This window comes from Pinus tabuliformis, chromosome 6 (genome assembly GCF_031772625.1).
Source record: "Pinus tabuliformis cultivar Carrire ecotype Pingquan chromosome 6, CPIR1, whole genome shotgun sequence".
Classification (NCBI taxonomy): Eukaryota; Viridiplantae; Streptophyta; class Pinopsida; order Pinales; family Pinaceae; genus Pinus; species Pinus tabuliformis.
In genome coordinates, this window is record NC_142292.1 from 722,552,383 (window position 1) to 722,569,563 (window position 17,181).

Below are 17,181 nucleotides of genomic sequence, written 5' to 3' on the forward strand. Positions count from 1 at the left end.
ACAAAATGGGTCTCATCGGTGTCTTGGTGATATAATAGCTTGATTATGCTCCAATGTTGAGGGTTCTGAGGATGGTGCTAGCCCTCCCATGTCTCAAGGGGTGAGACAAACCTCATCTGGGCCTCAGATCAACTGCCAAACCATGTGTGCACTGCTAAGTTGGCTGGGGCATGCTGGTCCAAGTGCATCATCTCATGAATAAATGTGGGGCGAAGTACAAACTGTTGGAAGTGATGTAGGTGCCCATGGAATGGAATGATTCACTGCAAGTGGTAGGAGTCCCATGGCTCTCAACGCTTCACCTGTAGGGTGTCATAATGCTCCTCTAGTGGACTTGGGCCCTAGTTAAGTTGCCCAGCCCAAGATGAAAACCATCCGCTAATCACACAAAATGTCTAGTGTTGCATCTTCATCATTAGGTACAATAATCATTAATGCATCTAAGTGGACCAAGCTTGCTAGTCAAGGGAAAATTGACAATTCATACGAGGCTTCCCTTCAAAATTTGGGGCTTTGATCATGTAATAGTGTTACCTCCCTAGGTAGAAGTGGCTATTAGGTGTTCCCAACCCCTAAGGGGAAAGAGAGGTCCCTGGTACATCCCTCAATCAATAGTTGTCATGTGAATAATGATGGAACAGAGGGGGAAAAGGGGTCTTTGAGCCAACTGCCATGGTCAAAGGGGTAGCAATAACAGGGAGATCCACATCCCGGGCATATAGATGGAGGGAGCAATCTTGGATGCATGAGTTAACCCGACCTTTGCTTTTCCACCCCTCTTATTGCCTTTTGCCTTTTCCTGATTTTTCTTTGTATTACTGCTCAAAGCTATAGGAAATGAGAACATGCTGTGATTGATGTGTAGCAATGGTTACCCCCTTAGTGGTGGGGTAGTTCATCGCCCACTAGGTGTTTGGGACATGCAAGGGGTCCTTTTATGATGTCATGGTGCAACATTGGGCCTAGGAACCGGGTGATGGCCATAATGATAAGGGGTAGAGCTCATGCTTGGCTTTTTCCCACAAGCTAATGTTAATGCCCTCGCTATCTTTTGCATTTTATAATTTTCTCTTTCTCATGTTTCTTGCTTGTGGCTATGATATGATTTTTACTTTTCTTTTAGCTGCATCAACCTTCCGGGGCAAAGTTTCTAGGCCTGACGCAGATATGTGGACAAGGGGAGGGGGTATGCTAGAACCTAATGGACCCATGGTCATGTGGACCTAGAGATGGGAGGTGGAGTATAGGGTTCATAATGTACGAAGGGAAGTGATAAGTATGGAATGGGAAAATGGGACCACACTATCTCAATCGGGGTTTCCCAAGTAGTGCCCTTCCTAAAGCCATGGGCCATTAGGGGAGGTTGCACTGGACTAGAATTTAAGATTAACCCTCCATTTAAGGTGAGGGAACAAAACCACGGTCAAAACCCTTCCTTTTTCCAAGTCACCCAATAATCCATGCCAAATGCCCAAATGAAAAACAAGCATAAGCACCTGATTGCACAATGAATAACATACCTTTTGGATCAAATTGTCCACCTTCTAACATGTGCTATTGACAAATGGGCGAGGAAACATATGGCTGATGCATGTGTTGGAGATAAGATGACACCTCACATCGGCTACATGGTCACTGTCAGGGGCTGTTGGTTGTTGGTTGGAAGAAGATGATTAGAAGAAAAATTCTCCTAGGGGTACCCACTTTTGGTGGGTTACAAGCTTCACCAAGAGCGAGGTAGACCCCAACTAGCACTATGTACTTGTTGATGGTGAGCCGCTTATCTTGGTCCTCTATGTGGACGATCTCTTCGTGGAAGGATTGAAGAGGCTCATTGGATGTGCAAGGAGGACCTTGCTTTGGAGTTCGAGATGAAGGACATTGGTTTGATGCATTACTTGGGATTGGAGGTGTGGGGGCAGGGCAAGTACACAGTTGAGATTTTGAGGAGATTCAGGATGGAGGATTGCAAGCCGATGTCTACACCTATGATCACCAACTTGAGGAAGCTAAGTGCTTCTGAGGGTGAGTTGGTGGATCCCACCTTGTACAAATAGTTGATTAGGTCCTTATGTATCTGGTCAACACTAGGCCAAATATTTGTTTTGCTGTGAACACTCTCTACTAGTTCATGGTGGAGTCAAGTAGGGTACATTAGGTGGCAACAAAGCATGTGCTCAGGTATATTCGTGGTACAATGGAGTATGGATTGGGATATATCATAGTTGGTGGAGTGGAGTTGCAGGGCTACATGGATTTAGACTGGGTAGGAAGTGTAGTGGACATGAAGAGTACTTCAGGTTGTTGTTTCAGCTTGGGATCAACTATGATCTTGTGGTATAGTAGGAAGCAACACTTAGTGGCACTTAGCTCAACAGAGGTTGAGTGCATGGCAGCGAGTTTGGCGAGTTGTGAGGCCATATTACTTCGCAAGATGCTCACCGGATTTTTTGGTCTTGAGATGGGGCCCACTGTGATTCATTGTGACAGTCAAAGTTGCATTAAGCTATTTGAGAATATAGTGTTTCATGGTAGGTCCATGCATATAGAGATTTGATACCACTTCATCAGAGACAAGGTCTAGAGAGGTGCTGTGAGATTGTAGTACATCTCCACATATGAGTAGGTCATAGATATTCTCACCAAGCCTTTAGTGAAGGGGAAGTTTGTGTTTTATAGAGAGAAGGTAAGGGTGGTGCAGAATCCCTTCCTTGCTAGGAGGGAGTGTTGATTTTGTAGCCTCAGAAGGTCTTCTACATTAGCTTGGTGTCTTAGCATTGATTCACTGTGACAATTAAAGTTGCTTTATGCTCTCTAAGAATCCAGTGTTTCATGATAGGTCCAAGCATATGGAGATCAAATACCACTTCATCAAAGACATGGTCTAGAGAGGTGTTGTGAGATTGCAATACTTCTTCACAGATGAGCAAGTTATAGATTTTCTCACCAAGCCTCTAATGAAAGGAGAGCTTGTGTTTTATAGATACAAGCTCTGTGTGGTGGAGAATCTCTTCCTTGCTTGGAGGGAGTGTTGATTTTTTAGCCTCGGAAGGTCTTCTATATTGGCTTTGTGTCGTAGCATGTAGAAGATATTTGATTGCCTCTTAAGGTGCTTGCTTGGTGGAGTAAGTTATTTTATGATTTTCTTCCTAAGGTTAACTTAGGAAAAATACAATAAATAATGTAATTAATTATTGTGGACTATTAGGCCAAAGTTCTAAGGACAATTAATAAAATTATTTAACTGACTTGGATATAATCTCAACTGTTGATCTCAGGTGAGGCTTAGGATTTAATGCTAGCGATTGATCACTTAGGAGATTAGGGCTAGGGATTTTGGCTTAATGAAATTATAAAATAAGCCTAAGGGAGAGGTGAAGACACATAGTTGTGGAGGAAGCAATTTTCTCTAGAGCAAGAGGCTTGACTAGTTTGAAGAGAAGTGAGAAGTGCAATGGGAATTTTCAGGAGAAATTCAAGGAGGCCAAGTTCAAGAAAGAGAGAGAGGCTGAGTTGTTAAAGAGGAAGGCCAAATTGTGGAGGAGGCCAAAATATCTAGAGAGGCCAATTTTTCAATTGCATAGGGACCATACAAGGTGAGAAGAGAGGGGGTCAATTAATTATCCACAGTTTAGTTTCTTCAGGAGGGTCGTTTTCCTTGAGGTTGATTTTCCCAATGGGGCTGAGTTTCCAGGTTCCCAGCAGTTGTATTTTTCTATGTATTCACTGTGGGTCTTACCCAGAATTTTCCACAATTTAATAATATGAAGGAATATTGTGTTGGATACAAATTTTCTGTTGCAGTGTGATTGATCTTTCCATTTTATTTCCACTGCATTTTATTTTCTAAGTTAATATATCAATGTGTTTATTTTATCAGCAATTTCTTAAATATTTGAGATAAATATTTCCGGGGTTTTTGATAAATTGTTGAAGTAAAGTAAATCAGATATGGTAAAAAATAATTTAACAATGCCTACTGTTTTTGTTTCTTAGATCTTTTGTTTTGTGGAATCTTTTCCAAAGCACAAGTAATTTGTGGTGCATAATGGTGTAAAATTTCCTCTTCTATTATGTTCCTCCTGTGTTGTGTATTGGTTACTTCAATGTATATTTCTGGTAAATTTTGCTATACTCTATTCCCATTCCGAGGTTCTGAAATGAATTGGTGTTGGTGTTTCTATGGACCCTAATATCATTCTTCAAGAGTTTCAACTGTTATTTTATTCTATATGGAAAGAAAGATTAATTGCATCATGAACAAGTCATGATTTTGTTGTCGAAGGTGCCTCAAGTGAAATGTTATGCAACAGTTATTGTGGCCTTTTATATTACCTGTGAGTAATTGTAAGATGAAACCCTTTCAAGTTTGCATATTGTGAATGCATGTAGCTCTCATTCCTTGGATGATGTGATAGAATGATGTTAAGGTTGTCACCATAGAGATCACCTTTTACTGGAATTCCATTTTTGAAGAAGAATGCAGTCAAAACATCAATACATTTCAATTCAAACCTGGAGCATGTGTGTATTTTTCAGGTGCCCTGCAAGAGATATCTGTGGACATCAGCATACTGAAATATGATTTTAAAGCCTATTTCATTGGAGCTTTCTATAATTTTCTTATTTTCATATAAAATTCTTTCTGCTATTTAGTAATAGATTGGTGAGAGTGTGATCAGTGACCATAAATTTGCTGTCCAAAATGTTGTTTGATTTGATATTCAAACATGGTTGATGTAAATAATCAATCATGAAGTTCAATCCTGGATGTTTTTGTTCTCAGCAAAGAATGACACAAAGTTTGTTTATCACCTCAAGAAAATTTGTCCCAAACTAATAGACCAAACTTTATGGTTTTATTGATGAACAGGTTTCGAAACGTTTAGAAAGCACGGGAAGGTATTTCAAGCGGCTAGGAGGGTTAGGTTTTTGGAGCCAGCTTGTATGCACAGTTGTATCTTCTGTAATACTTGCTTTCTCTGTGGTCATCACTGGGAGCCCCACTTCACCAGCGACTTTTTACATGACTGCTGTTGGCATTGTAGCAGCATTTTTGTCTGTCTTCTGGTCTTTTGGGTACATTCGGCTAGCTGAACGTCTTCGAAAAACTGCAAATGATCCTGCCAAGGTAAATAAACTGGTGGCCATGTTGGAAGCACTGCCAAATTTAAAGGGTTTCTTTTGGCTTTTGCAAAGTATTCCGGAAAATATGAATATTAGTTGAACTTCAATGAGAATAATTGCTACAATGTATTCTTGTTTATTGCTGGTTGGTTTGTAATACAGATCTCCAATTATTTTATGTCAAAAGGATATACAGATCGATACAATTTACATATTCAGACATAACTGAAATCAACGCACATGTGATAGCTTGTACAGTGAAGGAACCTCATATCATGCTTCTATTTTAGTCGTGAGCCCATCTTGCTACTGGCTTTCTTTTTACCTAGTATCAAATGTCTTTGAACCTATGGAGGTCATAATATTTGTTGTGAAAACTTACAGTACATGAGATTTTTCCTTTTGCAATATGCTTCAAATTATATTCATTGAATAATATATTACAGAGTCCCAGCTTCACGGAGCATATTAAAAAATGAAAAGAATGCCAAAGAACACATCAACAAATAAAAAATTCTCCAGGAAAGAATTACTTATTCACATTGGAGGCCAAAAATCTAAGATATCATAGATAAAACAAATCTAAGCACCATAAAACGAAGACCCCATAAAGGGGGTGTGCACTGTCTGCTACATCATTACCAGTATGTAACAAAGAACAAGTAGCAATAACTTCCCCACCCAACTTATACTCCAGATGCCACCAACCTGCTATGTGGTGTTTGGGGGTGGGGGGGGGGGGGGGGGGGGCGGGGGCGTTGGAGTGGTTGTCATCTTTCTTTAGCACTGTGTTCCAGCCATCTTGTCACTTTTCTTAAATTGGCATGCTAATGGTGCACAGCAGATGGTGGTTGTTATCTTTCTTTAGCACTGTATTCCAGCCATCTTGTCACTTTTCTTAAATGGGCATGTTAATGGTACACGGTAGATCTATTTCTACTGGCAGGTGGGGTGCTTACTGAAGAATTTCATCCCCACTCCGGTTATCAGTTTTCCTTATCACTCCATGCATTTAGTTTTAAATCTAAGCATGATAAAAATTCTAAAATCTGGAAATGACAATATTTTTTGAAAACACAAATTTAGAGATTTCACAACTGCTGAAATTGCAGAAATAAAACACAGTAAATTATGACAACCACACATAGAAAATAACACAGTGATTTTTGGTCAATGTGACCCTAGAAAACCCCTACAACTCTTAGGAAAAACCAGTTTGAGAGCTCTTCTTTATTTCTGAAAATGCTTTTACAGAGAAATTGAAATACACAGTGAAAATTCCAGCAACCACAAATTACAATTTATCTCGCTTTCCGTGTTTGAACTCCACCTCGAAAATCGTGTCAATCAGCAAACAGCGAAAACAGAAATTTTCCAGCGATAAAACAACATTAAATGCTGTATGGCCTGCTTCGAAAACTGTGCTTGAAATCTGCTGTATGGACTGTACGGACCGTATGTATTTTAGCGGTACGCACGCCTCGAAAATTGTGCCCAAATCAGCCTTGAAATTTGTGCCCTTGCTGTTGTCCCTCTTCCTCAAATTCTGTGCCTTTCTCCTGTTGTACGGCTTGGGATGCGTGCCAATAAATGCTGCTGCCCAGATTCGCTGAAATGTCTTCTTGCTGCTCTCCTTCACTTCCTCACTGCTCAAAAATTTTCTCCTTGCTCTCTCCTCTTTCTCTCAAATGCTTATGAAAGAATGAATTGATCTTTCTCTCTTCTCTTCTCCTTTTACTCTCTAAATGACCTTTTGGGTTACCCTAAGATCTAATGGCTGAGATTCATTTAGATCTAGGGATGAGAATAAATGGGCATTTAATTCTCACTTTCTATTTTTTAACTCACCCACTTAAATAAAGACCCATTCAGCCTTTTGTTTCCATAGTCACTTTTTCACTTTCTAATTCTTCATTGACTTTAATAAAGCCACCTTTAAATTAGAATGTAACTTTACCACTTATAAAGTCACTTTTAAATTAGAATGTAACTTTACCACTTATAAAGTCACTTTTAAATTAAATTGACTTTACCACTTATAAAGGAGAAAAGTACAAATTAAATTTGGACACTTTTCCCTAGGCCAAAGATCAAAGTCTTAGGAAACCATTTGTTTTCTGGCACCCAAATTTTAACACTCCCTCTTAACTAGGAAAGTGTTCCTCACCACTCCCATCTTGTCTCTAAAGTAGACATGCTTGCCCCGTGATAAGGCTTTGGTGAAAATGTCTGATACCTTCTCATTTGTGGAAATGTACTCAAGCTTGATAGCTCCCTTTTGGACATAGTTTCTAATGAAGTGATACTTGATCTCAATATGCTTCGACCTGTCATGAAAAACTGGATTCTCCGTGAGTTTTATGCAACTCTGATTATCACAGTAAATTACTGAAGGTCTCAGTGCCTGATCAAATAGACCAAACAACATCTTGCGAAGCCATATGGCCTTACAACTAGCCAAACTAGCAGCCATATACTCTGCTTCAACTGAGCTTAATGCAACTGATTGTTGTATCCCGCTCATCCACGACACAACTGCTGAACCCAACCCAAAACAACACCCAAAAGTACTCTTCCTATCTGAAGCACAACCTGCTTAATCTGAATCTGTGTACCCTGCCAGTCTACTCCATCACCCTGTTTATAATCTAGATCAAAATCCACAGTCCCCTAGAAGTAACGAAAAATGTGTTTTGCAACCACCCAGTGCACTCTCCCAGGCTCACACATGAACTGACTCAAAGTGTTAACCGCAAAACATATATCTGGTCGAGTGTTGACCAAATACATCAATTTACCAATCAGCTGTCTGTATAGAGTAGGATCCACCAACTCGAAATCAGAAGCGTGAAGCTTCTTCCAGTTAGTGATCATAGGTGTAGACATGGGTTTGCAGTCCTCCATGTGAAATCTGCTAAGAATATCCACAATGTACTTCCCTTGTCCCAGGAAGAAATGCCCCTCCTCCTGCCACACCTCCAATCCCAGAAAATAATGCATCAAGCCGATATCCTTCATCTCAAACTCTGAAGCAAGATCTCTCTTGCAGCCCTCAATGAGTCTCTCTGCACCAGTGATGATCAAGTCATCAACATACAACACTAGAATGAGAGGTCCTCACCCACCACAATGAAGTATAAGTTCGAATCAACCTCACTCTTTGTGAAACCCAACTGCTGCAAGTATGTATCAATCATTGAGTACCAAGCTCTAGGAGCTTGCTTCAAGCCATAGAGTGCCTTTTTCAGTCTACATACATGGGACTCCTTCCCATGCACTTCAAAGCCCTGCGGCTTCTCAATATAAACCTCCTCCGGAATGAAGCCATTGAGAAATGTGGTCTTCACATCCATCTAGTGGATCTTCCAACCCATCTCTGTTGCAACCAATATAATGGAGCGAATAGATGTATATCGAGCTATGGGAGTGAAGGTCTCCTCAGAGTCAACTCCCTCTACCTGTGAGAACCCTCTTGCCACAAATCGAGCCTTGAACATCTCGATGCTGCCATTTGCAACATGCTTTATCTTGTAGAGCCATCTGGAAGTAACAACTGATTTACCTTCAGGCCTCGACACTACCTCCAGACATCGTTCTTCATAATAGAAGAATACTCCTCCATCATGGCCTCTTTCCAGACCTGCTGGTTGGCTGCCTTCTTATAACTAGAAGGCTCGGAGTCAACAATGCTTGTTACCAATGCCATGTAACTACAAAACTGCTCAGGTGGTTTACTCTCTCTAACCTGTCTCTTTGGCCCGGCAACTGATGTGGCCTCGCGCAAGGTATCTTGAAGCCACTTGGGCTTCTTCGTCCCTGAGCATACTTCTCCTACCAGAGTGAGAATTCTCATCATCATCAGAAGCTTGAACTCTTGAAGGCCTGCCAACTGACCTCATGCCTGAATCTGTGCCTGTAGACGCTGAAGTACCGTGCAAACTATCCATCAGTGGACTACCTTGTGAACTGCTCTGCGGAATGCCCTGCATGCTGCCCGAAGAACCACCCACTGATTTATTTGATGCAGTGAACACTAAAGTCAATCAATATGAAACTTAGCTCTCCAATCTTAGGATGATCGACCTCACTGACATTGGGAATTATATTGCATGGTTCAAGAACCTAAAACCTGACATTTTTACATCCCCTTGAAAAGGAAAAATTAGATTCAGAATATGTGAGTATTGTTCTAAATAAACTTTATCTTGCAGTTGAAAATCTTGCTATTATCTTTTACATCATTCCTCTTTTTCTCTAGCCCTCTGCTTCACCTACTTATGGAATCTCCCAAATACTCAAAGAAGAAGAGGACATAATGTTCTTACTGCCATAAGGATGGATATTTCTTCAAGAGTTGTCTCCTTGATCTAAATAGATTGGAGAAATTGCTAGGCAAACAACTAGTGACAATGACCTCTTTGAAGACAAGGTTGGTTCTTCTAACTCCCCACATTTCGCTGTGCACTCTGCTTTGTGAGCTTTAACTTATTTTTAGGAATGGACGACAAATTTTGGGGCTAGAAGATATAGACAAAATTCAATCACCTTTTCTCTGACTATACTGATTGACAAAGAGGAGAACATGTGACCATTGGGGGAGACTCTCCCAGTTTCTACTTGAGACACTGTTGTCACTGACAATGCTAGGTATGAAGATAGTTGTTCATGTTCCCGGGGTTGGACTAAATTTACTGTTTATCTACTAACAATATACACACCAATAAAATGGTGGAATTTTGGCTGAAAATATGGGTTTTAAAAAATATTAGCAATGGATTAAAGTGGTTGTTTTAGGATTTTATGATGAGTCTGAATCATGTATGAGTTGGGGAAGAATCTTGTCCTTGAACTTCCAAAAAGTTCATTTCAATGGTGGCCAATGTAGACAATGACAATAAACTATGGCATTTTCATTCAAGTCACAACCATTATATATCCTTGAGACTTGTGAGCCATCCTCACCTTGTTGAAGGCATTCCATAGATCAGCCCTCCTAGTGGCGTTTGAAAGGGCGATGTGATGGGTAAAAATCATAGAGAGTCCTTTCTGAAGGACAATTCAAGGTGTGCTTCCTGCCCCCCTAAACTAAGTCATGTTGAGAAATCTAGGGCATAGTAATTATGTGATTTCTCTTCTATTAGTAATTGCTTGAGTGGTTTTTTACTTCTTTAGATTAGAATCTTCTTTTACTTAGGTTATTAGTGTTGCTCTTCATCAAACAGCTACCAATGCATAAACCATAAAGAGACAAGAGACACAAAATATATGCAATCAGCCAGGGCCAAAACCTCTCACTCTTTGAGAGGAAAACTCGAACAAATTCTTCTTCTTATAGAGATTCCATTGACGAATACCAAAACCCTTAACCTATTTGCTGTTGAAAAGTGTAACTAGGTTCGGTCTTCATAATGACATGTAATTATGTAATGAGATGTAAAGAAGAAAAATAAAATTATTGTATTGACTTGCTTCATGGGTTTCATGAGCAAGAGATTTTATTTTTGAGTCAAGACTCCCATTGAGAGTCTTTAGGAATTATTTGTCATCTAGTCATAAAATGATAGAGTCATTGTCATGTAATGAAGTCATGTTACACTTTGTAAAAGGTCAAATTTGTCTATGTAAAATATCCTCCAAGACCTTGTCACTTATCCTCTTCAAGTCGACCTACAACGATGAAAGAACATGCTAGAAGAAGTCGGCCTAACCTCTAGTGATCATGTTGACCTAAAGGACATGAGATGAGGTGTATATAAAGCCTAACTCGGCCTCACTTAAAGACAAGAATCTCGGCAAGCAGAAGTGCGAAGAAGAGGTAAAGATGAAGTGTGAAGAAGAGGTGAAGAAGTAGTGCGAAGAAGAGGCTAAAAGGAAAGTGCGAAGATAGGTTTCTTCTGGGGCAGCGAAGAAGAGATTCTTATGGGGTAGCGAAGAAGAGGTTTCTTCTGGGGTAGCGAAGGAGGTTTCTTCTGGGGTAGCAAAGGAAGGATTCTTCTGGGGTAGCAAATGAATAATTCTTCTGGGATACTTGTTCTAGGTAACTGATATAGAGATCTAGAGACTCAGATTCTCTAGAGGAAGCAAGTGAGATCATAGAGACCGAGTTTCTCTAGGAGAAGTCAAGAAGAAGTACTGTGAACTTTAGAGACCGAGTTTCTCTAGAAGGAGCCAGGGAGAGCAGTTCGAAGAAGGTCGAGAAAGAATAAGAGGCAGAGCATCAGGGTTAGTGACAAGGTTCTTGGGAGGATACTAGAGTGAAGGGTCTTTGTCATGGTACTTATCAATTGAAGATCTAGAAGAAGAATTTTGATCGGGTGTTCCTCTCAAGTGGTGAGAGGTTTTGGCCCTGGCTGACAAGCCTACATACCGTGTCACTTGTCTTTTATTGTGAATATTGGTAATTGTCTTGATGAAAAGAACACAATAATAACATATCGAAGAAAAGACTATAAGTTAAGAAGTAAAAGTAGTATATCACAAGCAATTATCAAGCAGAGAAATCGTTTAACTATTCATGCCCTAGATTTCTCAACATGGTATCAGAGCTAAGGTGCTGAAGTCAAGAAGAGGCACTCAAGCAAGTTGACACATGAAGAATCAAGCTTCAAAGAAGGATCAAAGAAAGTCAAAGAACACCAAGCAAGAAATCAAGATCTACCAAAAACCCTAGATCGAAGAAATATACTCTAGCAAGAGTCTTGAAATTATCTTCAAGAAGGAAGCAGGAAGAAAGACTGAAACACTAGAAGCACTTTAGAGATCATCACTCATACATCACCAAAGTGGAAGCTCTTCAAATCTAAGGAAGGTTAGATCGAAAAGCAATCCTCTCTCTATTGAAGCAAGGATCTCATTTGGAAAAAGATCATCCTAAAGAAGGCAGTCTTCCCTCACCAAAGTAAGAACCTTCTTAAAAGGATCATCTGAAGCAACAAGTTCATCATCAAGTTGAAGATTCTATCTTCACAAGTAAGTACCTTTTTATTATAGTCTAATCTAGTAAAAATGACTTCATGTTTCAAGGAGAACCATAAGCTGGTTGGGATATCAAACATCCTTGCATGGAAAAGAAGGATAGACATTGTCCTTGAAGTAAATGAAGTCATTGATCCTGTCCATGGAAAGGTCTCGAAGCCATCCGAAGAAGAAGCATTATCTGAATACATGGAAAGGGATCTCAAGGCTCAAAAGATTCTTAAGGAATCCATTAAAGATCCTCTCATCTCCCATGTAGCTGAGCTCGAGACATCTAAAGAAATATATGATAAACTGGTAGAACTTTTCTTTGAAAGCACGATAGAAAAGATCATATCACTTAGATCTGATCTATATAAATTAAAGGTGTCAAAGGATGAAGGGATATTGTGATGCCTCTCAAAAGCATCTCAAATAAAAGGTCAATTGTAGGATCTAGGAGAGATGGTATTTGATAACGAAATGATCTCCGTTATTCTAAATGCATTGATTGATAACAAGGTAACCTCATATCTACTAAGGAAAGAGAAGCTATTCCATTCATAAAATTATGGTCTCTCTGCAAGAAGATAGGTTGAAGAAAGAATGTGACAAAAGATCAGATAGAAGGAATCAATTAGTGACAAAAAGAAAAGGGAAATTTGGAAAGTTTGGTCCTCCAAATAAAAAGAAGAACATGGCTAAGGAGAGATGCTATTGTTGTCAGAAACTGGGGCACTATAGAAGAGATTTCCTAAACGTAAGAGGGATAGGGAAGAAGTGAAAGAACCTTAGACAAAGAAGCTTATGAAGGAAGAAGCAAAAAGATCTCTATTATGGCTGAGATGATCTTCTTCACTAGAAGGTACTTTTTACTTGTAATTTATAGATAAAAAGCAATGTAAATAAGATAAGATGCATCATATTAGAAAATAACATCGTGATAGAAGCATTAGAAGTAAGAGCTCTTGACATGGGAAGAAAAGAGGATGTTTGGAACAAGTTCTATTAATTACAAAGAATGGGAGCTCTTGGCAACCTCATTAAAACCTCAAGTGATACTTATAGAAAGAAGTAGAGGTCATCATCGACTGGGATCATCATACAATAGTCAATAAGGTAACATCTGCTGCGTGAGGATATGAAAGATCCCCAAGTTTCTTTGATGGAATCCCTATCAAAGGATCCATCGATCTAGAAAGAAAGCAAGAGTTTCATAAGGAATTCCAAATCGTGGGATTCAAGGGATGATGGTATGATGACATTGCAGGAAAGCAGGTCTAAAGAATAAAGTTCTTTCGTTCAAATGAAGCTGCTAGAAAGGAAAGATGATGTATGTATGCTTACATAGGTGATTATGAAAGTCATTTCATATGGTTGCAGATGATATGGATCACTATTCCAATCTTGGAAATATGATCAAACTTCAAAGGGTTCCCTCTTCTGAAAGATTGCAGAAAAAGCATAAGTCGCACTAGATGAAATCAACATAATATGTTATCATATGAATCATGAGGAAGTTGACTACAATTAAGGAACTTTGATTGGAAGCTCCTGGGAATGAAGTGTGTGAAAAGAAAGGAAGAGATTGTGAAAATATGCAACAAAGGTAGAAGGCATTCAACATCCGAAGTCCAAGAAGATTTGACTAGAATATCTCCCAGAAATAGACTCTGATAGGAGTCAGAAAAAGATGGAGACCCTTGACAATGGATATCTTTGGGAAATGTGTCAATCTACATACATGATGTTGACACCTACAGGAAGATGTCATGATGAAAGACCATCACAAAGGTAATTTTGATTTAAGTGTTCATCTCTTATTTTTTAACTAATATCTAGATGGGCTTATGTAGCACTATCAAATGGAAGATCTGTGGATGACTTCCAAGAGGACCATATTGAGGGATGTAAGATCCTTCTAGAAAATATGGTATGAAAGCAGAATGACATGAAGCAAAGCCAGATGGAAAATTGATGGATCACTTTCTGATGAAATGAAGACATGACTAACTCATGGATGAAAGTGATGGATGGTTTGTGCCCTATGAAGAAGTCCCAAACGATGAAGTCTCCATGACAAAAGAAAAGGAGTTCTTCAAGTAACATGTTGTTCGACATGAGGAGTTGTTGTAGGTCCTTAGTTAAGAGGGAGCCTGAAAAAAAAGTTTCTTACTTGGAAGAAACTTGGAAATTCCTAAGCCAAGAGCGAGCTTAGGTACATTCCTTTTTGGTAGGAATGAGTACACTCCTTTGTTGGAATATGTCCTCCCTATTTGCGAGGGAGAGATAGACATGTCATTTTGGTCTTCACCTAGGCAGACATAATGGAGGATTCGGTAATCATTTGGCATTCGATACTCTTTGAGGATGAGATAGGGCATCCAACAGAACAGTAGCTGTGGAGGACCGATATTCTTTGAGGGTTGGGGAGTCCAAGATAAGAATAGTCCTCATGGAACACACCCTAGGTACCTGGGTGGGGGATGTTCCGAGAGAGACAATGATGAGAGTGTCTATAAATCATTGGTCTCGCCAACATTGAGCTCAGATCTTGTGCAGATATGGAGCTATTAGTCAAGGCCTTGCTATGTAACGATGCTGGTTGATATGATGCTATACAAATGAGTTACCAATCCAAATTCTTCTTATGAGAAATTCTTCAGATTAAGAAAGTCCAAGTACCATTATGAATACCTCCCTAGTCAAGAGGGAGTGTTGAAAAGTGTAACTAGGTTCGGTTTTCATAATGGCATGTAATTATGCAATGAGATGAAAAGAAGAAAAATAAAATTATTGTATTGACTAGCTTCATGGGTTTCATGAGCAAGAGATTTTATTTTTGAATCAGGACTCCCATCGAGAGTCTTTAGGAATTATGTCATTTAGTCATAAAATGATAGAGTCATTGTCATGTAATGAAGTCATGTTACACTTTGTAAAAGGTCAAATTTGTCTATTTAAAGTATCATCCAAGACCTTGTTAGTTATCCTCTTCAAGTCGGCCTACAACGATGAAAGAACATGCTAGAAGAAGTCGGCCTAACCTCTGATCATGTCAGCCTAAAGGACATGAGATGAGGTGTATAGAAAGCCTAAGTCGGCCTCACTTGAAGACAAGAATCTCGACTAGTAGAAGTGCGAAGATGAGGTGAAGAAGTAGTGCGAAGAAGAGGCTAAAAGGAAAGTGCGAAGATAGGTTTCTTCTAGGGCAGCGAAGAAGAGACTCTTCTGGGGCAGCGAAGAAGAGGTTTCTTCTGGGGCAGCGAAGGAGGTTTCTTCTGGAGCAACAAAGGAAGGATTCTTCTGGGTAATCGAGATAAAGATCTAGAGACCAAGATTCTCTAGAGGAAGCAAGTGAGATCATAGAGACCGAGTTTCTTTAGGAGAAGTCGAGAAGAAGCAGTGTGAAGTATAGAGACCGAGTTTCTCTAGAAGGAGCCAAGGAGAGCAGTTCGAAGAAAGTCGAGAAAGAGAAGAGGCAGAGCATCAAGGTTAGTGAGAAGGTTCTTGGGAGGATACTAGAGTCAAGGGTCTTTGTCATGGTCTTGGTACTTATCAATTGAAGATCTAGAAGAAGAATTTTGATCGGGTTTTCCTCTCAAGAGGTGAGAGGTTTTGGCCCTGGCTGACAAGCCTACATACTGTGTCACTTGTATTTTGTTGTGCATATTGGTAATTGTCTTGATGAAAAGAACACAATAATAACATATCGAAGAAAATACTATAAGTTAAGAAGTAAAGTATATCACAAGCAATTATGAAGCAGAGAAATCTTTTAACTATTGATGCCCTAGATTTCTCAACATTTGCCACTCCAAGACCAAGCCACAAAGCTTCTTCTTCCTTCAACGAAAGTCAAACTTCGTCCTCCTTAATTGCTTCCTTCTAGACCTCGGCTTCCTCTTCTCTGTTTCAGATCTGCAACTTCTTAGCTTCCTTCAGAAATTCTAAGATGTGTGAAGTGTCACCTTTGAGTCCTTGATACCCTTTGCTTTAGGTGGAGATTGCTTGTTTGTCAACTCGGCTTGCTGTTACCCTTGTTCTTCACCCAAAACACTTTCATTATAGTGATTGATATTTCGGCCTTCTTCCTGCAATGGACAACAAAGATCTCTTGTACGTGTGGAGGTTAGTTGGCCCACAAAATAGTCCCAAATCAACACTTAGATACCTCGCTGCACCTTCCTTCTTTCTCGCTGGTAATTAGGCTCCCTTGATGACCCTCGCACTTCAGATATTGATCGAATTGTGTCTCTGAAATTCTATGTCTGAACTTAGGCCGAGTTGCCTATTTATAGTGGTTTGCCTCTGTAATCAACTGACATGAAAGAGCTTGAGACGACATGTCGCTTAGAGTAGGTTGTTTACACCATTTTGTAGCTGACATGAAGGAGCTGTTTGTGCTTGGTCTTGGAGGGTTGATTTAATGACTCATACACAATGTAACATACCCAAGAAGGGTCCTTCATACATGACATAGACTCAATTTGACTTTTATGACTAGATGACAAATCCTAAAGGCTCACAATGGGAGCCATCACTAAAATAAAATTCCTTGCTCATGAAACCCATGAGACAAGCATTACAATAATAATTTTATCTTTCTTCTTTTCAACAATTACATAAAATCACAATTACACGTCATTATGAAGACTGAACCTAGTAACATTTTTCAACACTCCCTCTTAACTAGGGAGGTATTCATAATGGTACTTGGTCATTCTCAATCTGAAGAATTTCTCATAAGAAGGGTCGGATTGGTAACCCATCGGTATAGCATAATATCAATCAACATTGTTACATAGCAAGGCCTTGACTAACAACTCTATCTCTCCACGAGATTTGAGCACAATGCTGGCGAGACCAATGATGTATAGACACCCTCATCATTGTCTCTCTCTGAACATACCCCGCCCGGGTTCTTAGGGTGTGTTCCATCAGGGCTATTCTTATCTTGGATTCCCAGTCCTTAAAGGATATCGGTCCTCTACGACTACTCTTATCTTGGATGCCCTAATACATACTCAAATAGCATCGGATGCCAAATGCTTACCCAATTCTCCATTCTGTCTTCCCAAGAGAAGACAAGAATGATGT

The 17,181-nt window shown here is 39.7% G+C and overlaps 1 protein-coding gene across 1 annotated transcript in view; it reads left to right on the plus strand.

Annotated features, from left to right (window-relative positions):
- Positions 1 to 17,181, plus strand: part of TIC21 (translocon at inner membrane of chloroplasts 21) — a 249,121-nt gene that overhangs the window by 44,694 nt on the left and 187,246 nt on the right. The window contains exon 2 of the mRNA XM_089421038.1: positions 4,874 to 5,131. Within this exon, the coding sequence (XP_089277164.1) occupies positions 4,874 to 5,131 (258 nt within the window). The remainder of the gene's footprint in view (positions 1 to 4,873; positions 5,132 to 17,181) is intronic.